We start from the raw sequence: 12,875 nt of genomic DNA, 5'->3' as shown, positions 1-12,875 counted from the left end.
TTGGGATAAAAGGCTCTCTATATAAAAATTAAGTTCATTTCATCTAGGACGTTGTTCAGTGCCTCAGTATCTGTGTTGGTATTTTGTTTGGAAGATCTCTCCATTTTTTACCTTAGTTGTGTTGCTGTCAGTGTCTTTCCTGAAGTCCTCCAAGAGTTCCTTTATGTATTTGGGTGCTCCTATGTTTACAATGTTTATATCTTTTGGATGGATTCTTCCCTTGAGCATTATGAAGTGACCTTCTGGGTCTCTTTTCATGGCCTTTGTTTGGAAGTCTATTTTGTCTGATATAGTATTGCTACCCCAGCTTTTTTTTCCTGTCCATTTGCTTGGAATATTTGTTTCCAGACCTTCATTTTCAGTCTGTGTAGGTCTTTTGTTCTGAGGTGGGTGTCTTGTAGGCAGCATATATATGGGTCATGATTTCTTATCCATTCAGCTATTCTGTGTCTATTGATTGCAACATTTAATCTATTCACATTTAAGATTATTATTGATAGGTACTTATTCATTGCTGTTTTACTCCCTTTGTACCTGTATTCCTCTCTCTCTCAGTCTTTTTCTTCCTTTTCTTAAAGCAGACCCTTTAGCATCTCTTGCACAGCTGGTTTGGAGGAGGTGTATTCTTTAAGGCTTCTTTTGTTAGGGAAGCTCCTTATTTGGCCTTCCATTTTAAATGAGAGCTTTGCAGGGTAGAGTAGTCTTGGTTGGAGGCTTTTTGTTTTTCATTATTTGGAATATTCCTTCCAATTCTCTTCTGGATTGGAGCATTTCTGTTTAGAAGTCAGCTGCTAGTCTTATCAGGGCTCCCTTGTATGTTACAATGTTTCTCCCTTGGTGCCTTTAATGTTCTCTCTTTGTCTTGGAATTTTGCCATTTTAATTTTGATGTGTCTTGAAGTGGGCCTCTTTGGGTTCCTCTTGATTGGGACTCTCTGTGTTTCCTGGATTTGTGTGACTTTTTCTCTCATCGAATTAGGGAAGTTTTCCATCATTACTTTTTCAAATAGGTTTTCTATTCCTTGTTCTTCTTCTCTTTCCGGTATCCCTATTAATAATATATTATTATGGTTCATGCTGTACTACAGTTCTCTTAACCCCTCTTCATTCGTTTTGAGTCTTTTTTCCTTTTATTGTTCTTTCTGGGAGGTTTTATCTACCTCGTCCTCCAGTTCGCTGATTCGATCCTCTGTTTGATTCCTGATCCTGCTTTTGATCCCTTCTGCTGTGTTCTTCAATTCAGAAATTCTTTTCTTCATTTCCTCTTCGCCCTTGTTGGTAGTTTCTATTTCCTTTTACGTGTTGAGAGTTGGCAGTGAGTTCATTGTAGCTTCCCTGTAGTTTTTAGAACCAAGTCATTTTAAATCACAGATTCAAAAAGTATGTTATTTATGTAATCACATTACATTTATGGAATTGCAATGAATTTAGAACATGAAATTTTGTTTTCTACCTTTCACAGTTTCAGGTTTAAAATATTAGGTTTTTTTGATGTCTTTCAATATTTTCAATGTTGTAATTGTTACATTTCTGAGGTCATAGAAAAGGCATTGGAAGAGCTATTCCCATTGAAAGAACTATTTCCATAGAAAAGGCATTGAAAGAACTTATACTGACATATGAAGATTGCTGTTAACAGAGGATATAACTATTACTGTCTTTTATAAGCCAAGCCTACTACTTTGTGTTTTTACTAATTTTATTTCATTTATATTTGTGGTAAACTTATAAGGCTGTTTCCTCAGTTTATAGGTAAGGAAACTAAAGCTTAGATAGAGTAAATGACTCACTCAGAGTCACATAACTGGGAGAGATTTGAACCTGAGTCTTTGGACTCTACACATTGTTCTTGAAGAGTCATTCAAGGAATGGAACTCTTCTGAGTTCCTTGAGAGATTTTGTTCATGAGCCAAAGAGATTATATTTCGTTTGGTTTTGGAAGTGAATAAGTAACCTGTGGAAAACTCACAAGAGCTATGGAAATGTTTTTTAAGCTAAGGCTTAAGGGTGAAAGTTTGAAGTAGATTCTTATCAAAGACTTACCCCTTCTTTATACCTCCCAGTCTTCCATTTAAATATAAAACTTTCCAAAACAAATATTTACTTTAATTCTCTGGAAAGAATGCATTTCCACAATGTTCCCATCACACAATTATTTATTGTATGTGTATTTAGTTTTAATTTCATTTCTTAGTGTTTTATCATTATTTTTTTCCACATTTCCCATTCTGGATTGTAACATTTTTGAGGTTCCCTGTTATATTTATCTGTAATTGCTATCTCCTACCTTGTTCAGTACTTTATACAGTACATAGAAGATGCTTAATAAATGTTGAATAGTATTGAGTTATAGCATTTCAGGTTCTCTACAATGTACCCTTCTTCATCTCTATCATATTCTCTCATATTACTTTCCTGTGGAGATAGCCAAGTAATTATAGTCATCATTTATCTGTCGTAGTGCCCTTTTTCACATTCAGATGCCTTTTTTCACTCTTTCTCCACTTACAGTTTTAATTACCATCTTTCCTCCTCCACCAGACCTCAACCATTCAGCTCATTAGAAGTCTTTGGGTTTCCTCCTGCAGTTACTGTCATTAGGGTATATCTGACACTTAGCATATTTCATTCTCAGTTATCTTTTGTTTGTGCTCTTATTCATCTGGATTGTGAATTTAAATTCCTGTATCTCTCTAGTTATGGAAATTTTAGATATGTGGAATGAACAGTTGCATTTAATGTTTACTCTTATAGTAATAATGATTACTACATTCTGAAATTTACTTTCAAAAATAGCTGTGGCGCTTTATTTTTTCAACTTTTACAAAATGTGTGTGTGTTTGTATAATGTTACTCTATATATTATGTGTATACATATATAATTTTTAAATTAGGTTATTAGGACACCCCATGGGAGAGACTTCGATGACTCTTTGGAAAGATGTGATGAGTATTTGAGCCCAAGGTCATGTAGCAAGCCCCAGCATTCCGCGAGGACCATACATGTCCACTCAGCACCCTCAACAATGCTGAAGCATTCTCCAAGCCCTGTGTTAAATCGTGCTTCTCTCAGGGAAAGGTAATAATGATTAGTCCCTATTTCTGGACTACTTTTTTTGAATAGTAATCACTAGAAAAGAGAAGGCAGCAATAATGTATGTGAAGTGATTATTTGTAAATGTATAATTTCATTTTCAGAAGTTTAAATTGTATTTGTTTACAACATATCACATATTACAATAGTGTTAGATATTCTTCCTCAACCCAATTTTCTTGAAGTGAGTTTAATATTAGTGAATTTATTCATCAGGGTGACTTTAACCCTAATTAAGTCCTTTAGTTGACAAAAGAGAAAAACAGAGTATGTGATAGTTTGTTTTTAGTAGATTCATAGATATTTAATATTATAGGCATGGCTTATGTATAAAAATAGCATAGGTTATATTTTCCTTTGATAATGATGATAATGATGATAGTATATACTGTTGGTATAAGATACCTGATTTTCTCAAATAACCTCTTTTCAACTCCCCAAGAGAATGTTAATCATGTAAAGATTCTAGCACTCCCTCTAAAAATGCTTTTGCAACCAAAGTTAGCCAGTAGTAATAAATTGAATGTGAAAGAAGTACTGAATTTTTTGAACTGTTAAGATGCACCAGACCATAAGATGCCCCTAGGTTTTAGAGGAGGAAAATAGAAAAAAAATTATGAATCAAAAATGTGGTAAAATATTTAATAACATAAATAACATAGGCCACTGCCCCCCCCCACAGTGAGCCAGGTAAGCTATGTTCGCACTGTAAGATGCACCCTCATTTTTCTCCCAAATTTGGGGAGAAATTCGTCTTACAGTCCAAAAAATACAGTAATTTCTCTTCATCTTTTTTAAAAAAATTATTGTTGAGTCCAAACTGGAGATTCCTTGCTTCTCTCACAAAGTAACTTAGAAAACAATCATTGTCATAAATTAAATAACAGAAACACCCAGACTTCAGTATTTAAAAAATGTTTAAAGAAATCTATTTAAGTATTTAAGAAATCTGAATACCTAACAGATATAACTACATCTACAACATGGAAATAAAATCTGTCTTTACAATAGTTTTAAAAAGCTAAAGTAATACACTACATTTCTATAGCATATTAGGGTCACCAGACATCATTGAACAAGTTTAAATTAACTGGAGAGGGTCTGTCAAAAGTTCATCTTAAAACTGATGTGTCAGTGTGGAGGGCATATCAAAACACCCTATTCTGAACAAACAGGTTTGTCTGTTTTCCCATGAGCCTGACAAGCATTCGAAAGGGACACATGGAGACAGGCCAGAGACCCTGACCCTGAGGTGGGGGTTTTGATCAGTGTTGCTTCTAGTCCATTATAGTCATGCCAGTGGGGATTCTTGAGTTCAGATAGATGGATAGATGGATTGATAGACACACAGATAGATAGATGACCTCTATACCTCTAGGCTTTGAAAGTTCAAGAGCAGCTCTTGAAGAGAGGTTTTTCTGCTGAAGTCTGGTAACTTGCATCTCAGTATCAAGGGATTTTCTTTGAATTCCATATCTGCTCAGATGTTTAGACATATAGTTGGTGTTATTCTCTTTTTACCTACTTTTAGAATTAAGGGCTTCTGATTTGTTGATTAGGTTCTTTACTGTATCTGTAGTTTAAGATTTTTTTTGCCTATATCTCTTTGTATATGTTTTATAAACATTGGTTTATTTTTCTACTTTTTCACATATTTTACAAAACTCTCCAATTGTTTACCATTATGGTACAATATCAGTTTTAGCCTTTTATTACTTTATCCTTGTATATGATTTTGACCCAGCTTTTGAAGCCTATCCTTTCAAGGTTGATAAATCCTTCCCTGAGGCTGTATTCAGATATTTTTTCATTGAGGATAGCTAAAGGCGGTCGTCTTTTTTTTCCTCATATTTCAGTGCAAGGGATGGTCCAGAGTAAATAGTGGCATTTACACATTTATTTTGATGCTAGATGGTAGATGTGGATAAGTTCTTTGCTAGAAGAAAATGAGTGGTTCTAATATTAAACACTACCTATCTTTTCTATGACTTGAGGAAGGTTAAGGTACTGCTAAAATAAGAGAATATGATGGGAATTTAGTTTTGAATTAATCTAAAACAATAAAATTTGGGGGGTACTTTCTAGGGTAGATAGAATTTTTTACTTTCATTGAGGTGAAACACCTCTATCTTGAGTGTATTTACTAAAAAAGATTCTAGATTTAGTCCATAAAGGAAAATAAAATGCTTTTGTGAAATAGTACTAGGAACAAAATGATGTTCTTCTTTAGCACGCTCAGTACCACATCCATAAATATGAGACATCTCTGATCTGGCCTTTGAGGTCACTCAGCAGTATATTTATAGGGTGTTTATGGAATCCGCTGGAATAATAAGCAATTTAAACTGATGTAAATGTAGATTATATGTCCCAGGAAAAAAAGGAAGTATGACAGAGCATGTGGCTCTAGGAATTTATCTGGGTAAGTATTCATGAAAATTAATGAACTTTTCTCTAATCTTGCTGGAAAAGGCTGACTCCTTAATCATGTATATGTATTAAACAGACTTTTAAAAACTTTATCAGTGACTCTAAGCAAATGAATTTTTTATTGATAGTGTAAGTTCTCTTTGCTTTAAGCCAATTTCAAAAATACCTTCAACAGAGTTAGCACACGATAAAATGGTTTCAGTTTTGATGTGTTATAGTTCAGAAGCAGTTTTCTCCTCCAAGTATAAATATTAATATTATGACTTAGAGTTTGTAGTAGGCTCTAGAATTATTGTTGAAATAAGACTAAGGAATACTAGCCAATCTAATTTAAAAGGAACTGATATTCTTTTAAATCATGCTTAAGGTTTTTATTTTTGTAAATGGAATTAAAGATCGTTGGGCAATCATTTCTTATACCACAGCACAGACTAGTGGATCCTCTCATGGTCTCATTAAAGACACCACAGTGTACTGTTGGAGCTGCCTGTGGATCTCAGGTTCAAGATGTGGTTCATGTGTAGCAAAGTCTGCCAGTGTATTGGCAGAGATGCAATAACACCTTCTCTCATTAATGCAGGAGATTATAGTTCATCATCCATTATTGATTATATTCTTTAAAACAGCTAATGTAACTCATTTATCCTGCTTAATGGTCTGTACTTTGACTAAACATATAAAATTGTAACTTTTTAAAGAACAAACTGTGAGATAAAAAGATAGTTTTAATCAACCTATTAGCATTTTAGTACTCATTCCTTTATAAAGGAATTATCAGTAGCATTTCATATAGATGCCTTACAATCAGATCTAGAAATTTTCATTGTTACTTATATAGCTTAATTATATGAATGCCAGTTTTGAGTTTGGAAAGGGCATAAGAATGAAGAATGTTTGATTTATTTCTTCTTTGACATCTTTAAGTCCAACCTTCAGACTCTTAAAAAAGGCATATTTTTCTCTCCTATTCTTTAATATTTACTGTAGGGGACCGGTTTGTTTTGATCTGGCAAATGTGACTCAGCTCTGTATGGAAAACCTACAGAAGCAAAGTGGTGGGCAGGAGCCAGACCTTCAAACTGAGTTTTCCCATGAGAATCAGGCCTAGAAAATGCATACAGATTTTTATGGCTTGCTCTTGCTAAAACTCCATCACCCTGGTCTAAATCAACAAATTGTATTGTCTATCTTCAAGGTAATATCAAAAGCCTGTGTGAGTTTTCCCAAGGACAGAGCTAATCAGCTCATCGCCATTCCCCTCTGCATGTTATTTTCATTTCCTTGATTGTACCTAAAATGTAGACAACAATATTCTATGTAACAGATAATAAATCTTTCTCTGCTGTAAGACCCCAGGAAAACAATAAAAGCCTAGGCAAGGCTTGAGGTGCTCTCCCCTTAAGAGAGTGGCTGAGGCACCATAGGCACTCTCCCCTTGAGAGGGTAGCTGTGTCATTCCCTTTTTCTCCATGAGATTGCTGTCGCTCGGGCATTCATTCTCATTGTCAGCCACAACAGGTGGACTCTGTTGGCCGGAGACTGCTACAATTTACTTTTTCAACTGCTATTAGGAATGGGTCGTTCAATTTTTATGTTTCACTGTATTCTTTCTTATTTATTTGTTTATTGAGGTATAATTGACATACAAAATTATATTACTTTCAGATGTATAACATAATGACTTCAGTATTTGTATTGTTCGCCTGTATTCTGAAGGTATAAGAACATGATTGGATTATAAATAATACTTTAATCTCTTACCAACATTTTGCGTCATTTCATAAAATGAGTTATATTCTTTTTTTATGCAGAAAGAAATTTCTTCCGCATAGTTTGGATATGATTCAATTACTGGAAAATAAGAACTAATTTGAAAGGCATTCTACATGGAATTATTATTCTAAAATGAAAATCTATATCTTTATATAGAGATAAAACTCTAAAGAATTATGTATGTAAATTATTAAAGTGGTCAGATATATGGGTATGTTCTTCCAAATTCATGTCAGAGTTTATTATTAAGACTATATATTGAACACAGTGTGAGTACTTAATACTACAACTGAGAATTAGTACCTGATTTTATATCTGCCTTGGCTGAAAGAAGAGAAATGTTATTCTAATCTTTATGTATTACTACATAGGGATAAGAAAAAAATGACTTTCTGTGTTTGGCATTTGGAAAGATTTCTTTTTCTCTCTCTCTGGCTACAAGTCACCTTTGTTTTTTATGCCTACAGATTCCATTCTGACTGGTGTTCACCTTCAAACTGTGATGAGATCCATGACCGGGTAAAAAATGTCTTGAAATCACATCAGGCTCATCAAAGACATTTATATGTTAGTTTCTAAAATTTTCTCTTGAAGGCTTTTCATAACTGGGCATGAAAACCACCCAAGATGCTTAAAACTTGTAATGTTCGATCATTGAGAAGGAAAAGATACAGCTTCTGTATCTAACTTCCTGCTTGATCTGAGTCATTATGCAAAATGTTGGATGTGGATTCTCTAAACTGTAAACATAAGTTAGTGATTGTTACCTAACCAAAGAGCCAGTAAATAGTGACTTTATGGTAAGTTTCTCACAGCCTTCAAAATATGGGAACTTTTGTTCTTTGGTCTAGTACAAAGAAAGTCCATGGCCTATAAATAGATTTGATTCTGAATAGTAGAATGAGGGAGGAGTGACAAAGTACATATTTTGAAGAAACTTCCCAACTGACTTTTATGCTAATTGAATATTTAAAAGAGGAAAAGAGAGAGCTGGTCAGGTCTACCGGGTTTAATATTAGAGAACATCAATATGAGAATATTTTCTGAGACGAGACAAAAAGTGTATACATGAAGGACAGCTCAGAGATAATCCCTGTGTGTTCTTTTGTGCTTGGTTCCTTGTTTCATTTATTAGCTTTAAAAACACTTATCACAGCCCAAAGCTAAGTTCTGGTGACATAACTGGATTCTGTGACATTGGCATCAGTTTGTACCATTTTAAATTTCTATATGCTTGGTGCTTTTTAATTAAACGTGTTTTCAAAGTATAACATACATTCAGAATACATACACACCATAAGTAACAGCTCTATGAAATATAATGAACCCCCTTACACAAATTGTCTACCAGATCAAAAAACAAAACATTTTCAGCTCTGCATAAGTCCCTCCTTTTTTCTCATAGCTGCAGCCATTCCAGGGGAAACATTATTCTGACTTCTAATAGCAAGTGTGTTTTGTAAGTAAGTAAGCATTGTGTGTTTTGTTTTTTATATAAATAACATCTTGCAAAAAAAATGCCTGCTCCTTTTTTTTACCCAACTTATTTCACTTTGTTTTTGCAAGTCAGACATTTTTGCAATGCAGACATCTTGTTACCTTTAGCAATAGTTCTTCACTGTTACTGCTGAAATGGTATTTTATCATGAAAATACTGTCATTGATTCACTTATTCCTCTCATGATGTACATTTGGGTTGTTTCTTGTTTGGGATGTTATAGAGCCACTGTTTATGCATGTCCTCAGGTAACACTGTATGCATTTTATTTGGGTTCATAGTTCCCTGGGGATTGTTCAATCACAGTGAATGTGTCCACTCAGTTTTGTAGATGCTGCCAAACACTCTGCCTAGTGACTCTTAACAGTTCAGTAGGGACCGTTCATACTACCACCACCAGTTTGTGTGAGTTCTGCTTCTTCTGTGTACTCACAACTGTCTGATTGGTTGTGGGTGTGTGCTTGTGTGTGTTTTCATTTGGCATTTTCATAAGTAATTAGTGTTTTATCACATAATAGTTTTAATTTGCTGTTTTCTGAAGACTAGTGAATATGGTCATTGGCCATTTGGATATCCTCTTTTGTGAGCATTTGTTCAAGTCGTCTACTCATTTTTGTACTGTTGCCCTTTCTTTTCTTGGCTTGTTAGGCTTCCATATAGACTCTTGATAGGAGTTCTCAGTTGGGTATATGTTTTGCAGTTTTCTTTTTTCTGTGCATTTGTATTTTCACTCTCTTAATGGTATCTTTTAGTGAAAAGAAGTTTGCAATTCTAATAAGTCCAATTTATCATTTTTCTTTCTTATTAGCATGTTTAGGGTTTTTTTCTGTAAGACATTGTCCTTTATTTTTTTCTAAAGGCTTTTTGTTTTCTTTCACAAATATGTGATTTGGTTGGAGTTACTTTTTTCTGTATAGTGGTAAGTAGGTTTTAAGATTCAGGAAATGTTCAAGTCTCATGATAGTGGAGGTATCTCTTTCTAGTTCTGTTGATTTTTATTTTATCTATTTTGAAGCTATCTCATTTTTGGATACAGATTTCAGACTGTGGTGTGAACCTTTTATTGTGCAATGCTCCTCCTTATCTCTAGCATTATTCTTTGTTTCACAGTATTTTTTTCTGCTGCTAACATAGTTATTGTGACATTTTCTGGCTAACATATGCAATGTGTATTTTTTCCATCCTTTGCTCTTTATCACTGGAGTTAAAGTGCATATCATAATAAGCACATGAGATTTTTTGCAAAAATGAAAATTCAGAATTTTCATGTCAACGGATGGGGCTTTCATTTGGATTAATACGTATTTTTTGCCATTTATTTTTCTTTTTACTAACTTGTTATTTTTTTTATTTTGTCATTGGTTGCCCTAAAGATTTCAACATGCTTAGCTGACTTATTATTTCTTTGTTGACCTCCCCAATAATACTGGAGCCGAAAAACATTTAACTCTTTGTAATCCACATTCTTTATGTATGTCTATTTTTGTTATGCATTTTTAATTGTACATATATTAAATGGACAAATTTTGTTTGTATAGTAATGCTTATTCATTTTAACCTCATATTTACTCTTTCTATTTATTCTTTATGGCAATTTCATGTTCCCATCTGGATTCTAGAATTATTTTCTTTCTGCTTGAAGAATTCCCTGTGATACTTATTCTGCTTTGGTTTGTTTGAAAATGTCTTGGTTTAATTCTATGAATTTATTTTAATGGGATATAAAATTCTAGGTTGGTAATTACCTTCTTAGGTATATCAAAGAAGCCATTCCAGTGTCTTCTGGCTTCATTTGTATCTGTTGAAAACTCAGATGTTATTTTTTCTAAATATTGTGGGGGTTTTCTCACCCTCTTTGTTTAGCAGCCTTATCATTATATACCTAGATGTGGTCTTCTTGGGCCAACTCTATGTTAAGTTTTTAGAGCTTCTCAAACCTGAAGGTTATCTTTTATCAGTTTCGGTAAAGCAGTAGCTATTCTTTCTTTAAACATTGCTTGTGCCCCAGTATCTCTTTACTCTCCCTCTGGAACTTCCCATTATATTTCCGCACAACCTTTAGGCTGTCTCATATGTACCTTACACTTATTTTGATATTTTTAATTTTTTTCTCAAGTTCAGATATTTTCTTTTGAAATGTCCTCCAAATTGCTAATCCTATCTTCTGCTTTGTTGACATTGTTGTTAAAGCTATCTGAAACATTTTGAAAAATATAACTTAAAAAGACATAAACTACCAGAACTAACTCAAGAAGGAATAATTTTGGTGATTGTATATATATATTACAGAAATTGAATTTGAAGTTAAGAATCTTCCATAAAAGAAAATACTAGTCCCAGGTGGCTTCTCTCATGAATTCTACAAAACCTTTAAGGAAAATATAATATCAGTCTTATGCATTCCTGAAAAGTAAAGGACAACCTTTCACGTTATTTTATGAGGTCAGCATTTACCCTGGTGTGAAAACCAAGCAAGCACATTAAAAAAAATAATTATATAAACTCACCTAAATCCTTCATGAACAAAGATGCAGAAATCCTCAACAGCAACATTACCAAAGCAAATTTAGCAATTTATAAAAATGAAAATGTCATAATCAAGCAGACTCATTCCAGAAATACAAAGTAAATTCATCCCATTAATAGGTTAAATAAGAAAAATAATGTATTTCTTCTCTGTGTCATTTCAATGGACACAGAAAAATTATCCAAAAAATCTAATCCATTCATGATAGTTTTAGTAAAGTTGAGATAGAAAAGAATTTTCTCAGCCTAATAAAGAGCATCCTTTAAAACCCACACCTAAGATTGAATGCTTCCCCCTAAGTTTAGCAAGAAGGCAAGGATGCCTCCTGTCACAGTTTCTTTAACATCATACCAGGAGTCTTGGGTGATGCCGAGAGGTAAGAAAAAGAAGTAAAAGGCATGCAGGTTGGAAAGGAAGAAGAAGCAAAACTGTATTTGCAGAAGCTATGATTATTTTTTTTTAGAAAATGCCAAAGGATCTACAGAAGTGTTCCTAAAACTAATAGTGACTTCAGCAAGGTCACAGTATACCAAGAAAATCATTCCCCCTATATGCCAGCAATGAACAATTGAAATTTTAAATTAGAAAATCCATACTACATGTAATAATAGCACCAGAAATTGAAGTGTTTAGGTATATTCTAACAAAATATGTTTAGGGTCTGCATTTTATGAAGTTCAAAATACTTTGGAAAAACTAAAGAGGTAAACCTAAATGGGGAGGTAGAACACTGTCTTCATGGATTGGAGGACTCAATGTGAAGGGGTCAGTTTTCTCCATTTTGATTCTGCACATTTCCGTGTAGATGTAAAGACCACGTTAAGCTTCTTAAATAGGTATTAATGAGCTATCTGAAAAGTATATGGGATGGCAAGATAATTTGAAAAGCCAAAACAAGTATGAAGAAAGAACAACAAAGTTGCAGGACCAGCTACGTAATTTGAACACTTACTGTAACACACAGCAACGAGACAGTGTGGGACTGACTAAAAATAGGGACACATGTATCCAAAAAACAAAGTTGATGCCCCATAAATATGAGTATACCTACAAAAATGGTGTCAACTGGTTTTTCAAACAACTGCACAGTCAGTGGAATGTAAACTGCATTTCTTGCCTTTACGAGCACATGACTCAAGAAGTCCTTGATCTCTGTCAATTCAACATAGATCATAGACCTCAAATATAGTAGAAAATCTGTTTAGTTTGTATTTGGAAATAACTTTTCAGATATGACACCAAACACATGACCCATAAAAGAAAAAATATTTATAGATTGAACTTCATTAATATTAAAAACTTTTGCTCTGTGAAATACACTATTAAAAGAAGAGAAAGACAAGCCTCAGTCTGTATGGAATATATATGAATCACATATATGAGTAAGGACTTGTATCCAGAATTTAAAAACAAAAAGTCCAAACTTCAAACTCAATAAGAAGACGAAAATTACCCAATCAAACACGGCGAAACATCTGAACAGACCTTCCGCCAAATAAACATACATAATGATGTTCAATTGTCATTACAGAAATGCAGATTAAAAGTGATGTG

General features: G+C 33.7%; 1 protein-coding gene across 1 annotated transcript in view; it reads left to right on the top strand.

The window, feature by feature from the left end:
* Positions 1-12,875, top strand: part of SPATA6 (spermatogenesis associated 6) — a 95,243-nt gene that overhangs the window by 68,383 nt on the left and 13,985 nt on the right. Inside the window, 2 exon segments of the mRNA XM_037133119.2 lie at positions 2,894-3,078; positions 7,764-7,863. Coding sequence (XP_036989014.2) covers positions 2,894-3,078; positions 7,764-7,863 — 285 coding nt within the window.

The sequence above is a fragment of the Artibeus jamaicensis genome, unplaced genomic scaffold (genome assembly GCF_021234435.1).
Source record: "Artibeus jamaicensis isolate MK-2021 breed Jamaican fruit bat unplaced genomic scaffold, CSHL_Jam_final scaffold_1019, whole genome shotgun sequence".
In the NCBI taxonomy this organism is placed as follows: Eukaryota; Metazoa; Chordata; class Mammalia; order Chiroptera; family Phyllostomidae; genus Artibeus; species Artibeus jamaicensis.
The sequence above is the reverse complement of the archived record's forward strand: the minus strand, read 5'-3'. Positions and strand labels throughout refer to the sequence as shown.